Source organism: Octodon degus, unplaced genomic scaffold (assembly GCF_000260255.1).
Source record: "Octodon degus isolate 3935 unplaced genomic scaffold, OctDeg1.0 scaffold00070, whole genome shotgun sequence".
Classification (NCBI taxonomy): domain Eukaryota; kingdom Metazoa; phylum Chordata; class Mammalia; order Rodentia; family Octodontidae; genus Octodon; species Octodon degus.
The window spans coordinates 3,519,367-3,523,111 of NW_004524646.1; the positions used below are offsets into that span (position 1 = coordinate 3,519,367).

The following is a 3,745-nucleotide window of genomic DNA, read 5'->3' on the forward strand; positions in this document are numbered from 1 at the left end:
GTTCTAAGTAGGTGCCCTAGACCACTGAGCCATCTCACCAGCCCTGTACTTCGTTTTTATACTTTTCTGCTGGATGGTTAAGACCAAGATAAAGCAAGATTTGCGACAAGAGTTGTAGCTTTTGGATCTGATAAGGTCAGTGAAATCCACTCAGGATTTATCCTGAGATCCTGGACCTCAGATTGTAGATCCTAAAAGTGACAGTTTTATCAAATTTATTTAACACAAGAACCAACTGGCTAAAATGACACATGCAAAAAATAATAAAAATAAATAGAATGACACATGCTTGAATGACTCAGGGCAAATTGTTAAGCAGTTAACTTTCATGGAAGTGTTTCTGGTTCAAGCAGCAGCAAACTTCTAGGAGCAGTTTCACTCCTATTCAGACCAAATACTTTTTTTTTCCTTCTGAGACAAGGTAGTGGTTGTAATTCAGGCTAGCCTTGAATTCACTATATAGCTATACTGCTATATAATACAAACTAGCATCACCTGGCTGGCTGTCTTCCTGACTCTGCCTCCTGAGTGTTACGATTATAGCCGTTCACCACTGCACTCAGAAGTTTATTTTTTCAGACAAGATGGCCTTATGCTGCCTAATTTGAGACAAACTGGGGTTTTTCAACTTAAATTCATTGCAGTGAGGGATGTAGCTCAGCGGGAGGTATATGTTTATTTAGCAAGCATGAGGCCCTAGGTTTGATTCCCAGGCTCCCCATATTCCACGTACAGTGTGATAATTTTTACCTGTTGCTTCTGGTATGCAGTATTAGGATTGATTTTAGACTCTAAAAGTAGAGAACCTATGAAACAGAAAAGACATTCATTATGTTATTAAAAAAGAGTAAAATTACATTTTTATATACTTATTTTTTGAACATCAGATATAAATATAACCTCAGCAAAGGAAAAAGAATTAAAGCAAGATAGTTTTAAGTACAATACCTTGTAATAAGAAATAATTACTTTTACATGCTTATTCCTCACCCCAGCAATCAAGCCCAAGGCCTGGAGGAGCTAGGCCAAAGCTCTCCCATCAGCCACATTTCCAGCCCCTGTGAGCTTACTTTAAGACAGAGGCAGGGCCCTGGAGATGGCTCAGTGGAGTAAGTGCTTCCCTGGCAAGCGGGGGGGGGGCCTGCGTTCAATCCCCAGTTCCGCAAAAAAAAAAAAAAAAAAGAGGCACAGTAGTAGGAAGAGTCAGGACTAGATGTCAACAAAACCCTAGCAATTATCAGCAGCAGAAGGTAGTGAAAACAGTAGTATGCAGCCAAATGATCTAGCTTTAGCTTTTATATTAATGATACACATATATAGAGCACAGTGGATAATTCAACTACACATACACAATGTGCAATGATCAAATCAGTATAGTCAGGATTTTCCCCTCCAATAGTTTAATTTTTTTTTTTTTTTTAGCAGAACCGGGGATTGAACTCAGGCCCTTGCGCTTAGCAGGGAAGCACTTATTCTACTGAACCATCTCCCCAATTCTACTGAACCATCTCCCCAGCCCCCCCTTTTTTTTTGTCTTTTTGAGACAGGGTCTAGCCATGCAGTTCAGGCTGGCCTTAAACTCACAAGGATCCTCCTGGCTCTGCCTTCCCAGTGCTGGGATTGCAGGTGTGCCCCACCATGCCTGGCCTTAAATTTTTTAACTCAAAATATATTCGTAAATTACACATCACCTCCAGAAAGTCTAATATTTTGAGTCTGTCTTGTAGCCCATCAGTATAGCGCTTGCCTAGGCTGTGTGAGGCCCTAGGTTTGATTTCAAGCACCGCACTATACACATACACACATACACGCTCCACATTTTTCTTTATTTCCCTCCCCACTTCCTTGTCTCCCCCTTCTCTTTCTGAGGCAGGACTTCACTGCTGTCCAGGTTGGTCTTGAACTCATGTGCTCAACCCTCATACCTCACTATGTGTGGCCAGTATTTCTTTTTTCTTTCCTTTTCTTCTCTCTCCTTTCCCCATGCTACTGAGGAAGGAACATGCTACAGAAGTTCTCTACCACTGAACTACGTGGTCACCCATTTCTATTTCTTAATGAACTGCCATACTTTAAATTCTCTCTCTCTCACATTTGACTGTTGGAGGGTCTTACTACACCATGCAGCTCAGCTAGTGATCCTCCTGCTTTCAGGCTCCCCAGCACTAGGATTATAGGTGTGCACTACCACACCCAGACTCTGTGGCTGGTTGAGTCTGCCCTAGAGGTGGGGCTGGTGCAGCATGTGGTGCCTGTGCTTGCCTAAGCAGGAGCTTTAGTCTGCTGAGCTATCTCGCTGGCTCAAAGTTTATTTCTCACAGAAAGCTAATTCTCACATTTCTGGTTTTACCCGGGCAGTATACAGCTTATACTACTTAGAAAGCTATACTGGGGGGGGGGGGGAGGAGACGGGACACATTTAAAACAAATCATACCCATCCTTACATCAATCATTTCCAGCTTCCCCCCTTGGTTTCTTTCTTTTTTTCGAGAGGGTCTAGATGTGTAGCCCAGGTTGGCTAAAAACTCAAGATGATCCTCCTATCCATCTCCTCTCAGTCTCCAGAGGGCTGGGAGCATGTGTGCCACCATGCCCAGCAATTAGCTTCAGTTTATCCCAGGTCAAGTACTTAAGTTCTGGCCACACTTGAGAAGCAGCAGTATTCTCTGCAGCTGTCTCTCATATGGTAATGTCGCTTCTCATAATACACTTAACAGTTGCTCTACCTATTCCAAATACTAGCTAGATAGTGAAAAAAGTGCCCTGAACATTTTCAAATTTGCTTTGCCTCTGAGTTCAAATTTCTTAATTTTATGCTAGTATCTAATATTAGTAATTTACCAATTGATAGTATATGCTCAAAACAACGCTAAATGATAACTAAATATAATCCTGATCAACTCAAAATCTGTTTCTACATTAAAAAAAACATTCTCCATTAATTTTTCCACCCATACTTCCAACCTCCCCAGTCCCTTCCTTTTTTTGGTACTGAGGATAGAACCCAGGTCTTCTGATTAAGCTAGTTCTCCATCTTATCTTACGTTTTTAAATTTGAGATAGGTTCTCACTTCATCACTGTACTGCTGGGAATAAGCATGAATTTGCTATCCTGCCTCAACCTTCCAGAGTGTTGGGATTACAGGTCTGTACCACTACACAAAATTCCTTTATTTAGGCTCTTCTTTCCTCCATTTTTGGCTTACTCAGAGAAGAATTCCCATATTTCACAGGAGACTGTTTACTTTTCTTCTTTTCATAGCTTTCGTCAGGTTAATAGAAACAAATTTGCTAGTGCCTTTTCAATTCTTTTTATATATGATTATCAGATTTTTATTCTGGTGACTATTAAAAGAGCTGTAGCTGGCTGTGGTGGTCACGCACACCAGTAATCTCAGCATTCAGGAACCTGGGATAAGAGGACTGCTTTGAGTTCCAGGTCAGCCTGAAATATACAGTGAGACTCTGTCACAAAGAAACAAACAAAAACAAGAACAAAACAAAACAAAAAAAGAAACACAACAAAAAAACTATGTTATAGTAATAAATTTATAACAAGCAACACGTGAATTAATAATGCCTACAGGCTCTTTCCCATCTTGCAAGATGGCGGGTGAAAAAACTGAGAAGCCAGACACTAAAGAGAAGAAACCTGAAGCCCAGAAGGCTTCTGCCAGTGGCACTGGTAAAAGGGTAAGGTGAAGAAGGCAAAAAAGTCCAAGAAGGGGCAGCCCCACTGCAGCC

General features: G+C 41.2%; 1 protein-coding gene across 2 annotated transcripts in view; it reads right to left on the bottom strand.

Annotated features, from left to right (window-relative positions):
• Ppp4r3a (protein phosphatase 4 regulatory subunit 3A) overlaps nt 1-3,745 on the bottom strand; it is a 43,864-nt gene that overhangs the window by 29,170 nt on the left and 10,949 nt on the right. For both annotated transcript variants that reach the window (XM_004635137.3, XM_004635138.2), the window contains exon 2: nt 751-806. In XM_004635137.3, the coding sequence (XP_004635194.1) occupies nt 751-806 (56 nt within the window). The remainder of the gene's footprint in view (nt 1-750; nt 807-3,745) is intronic.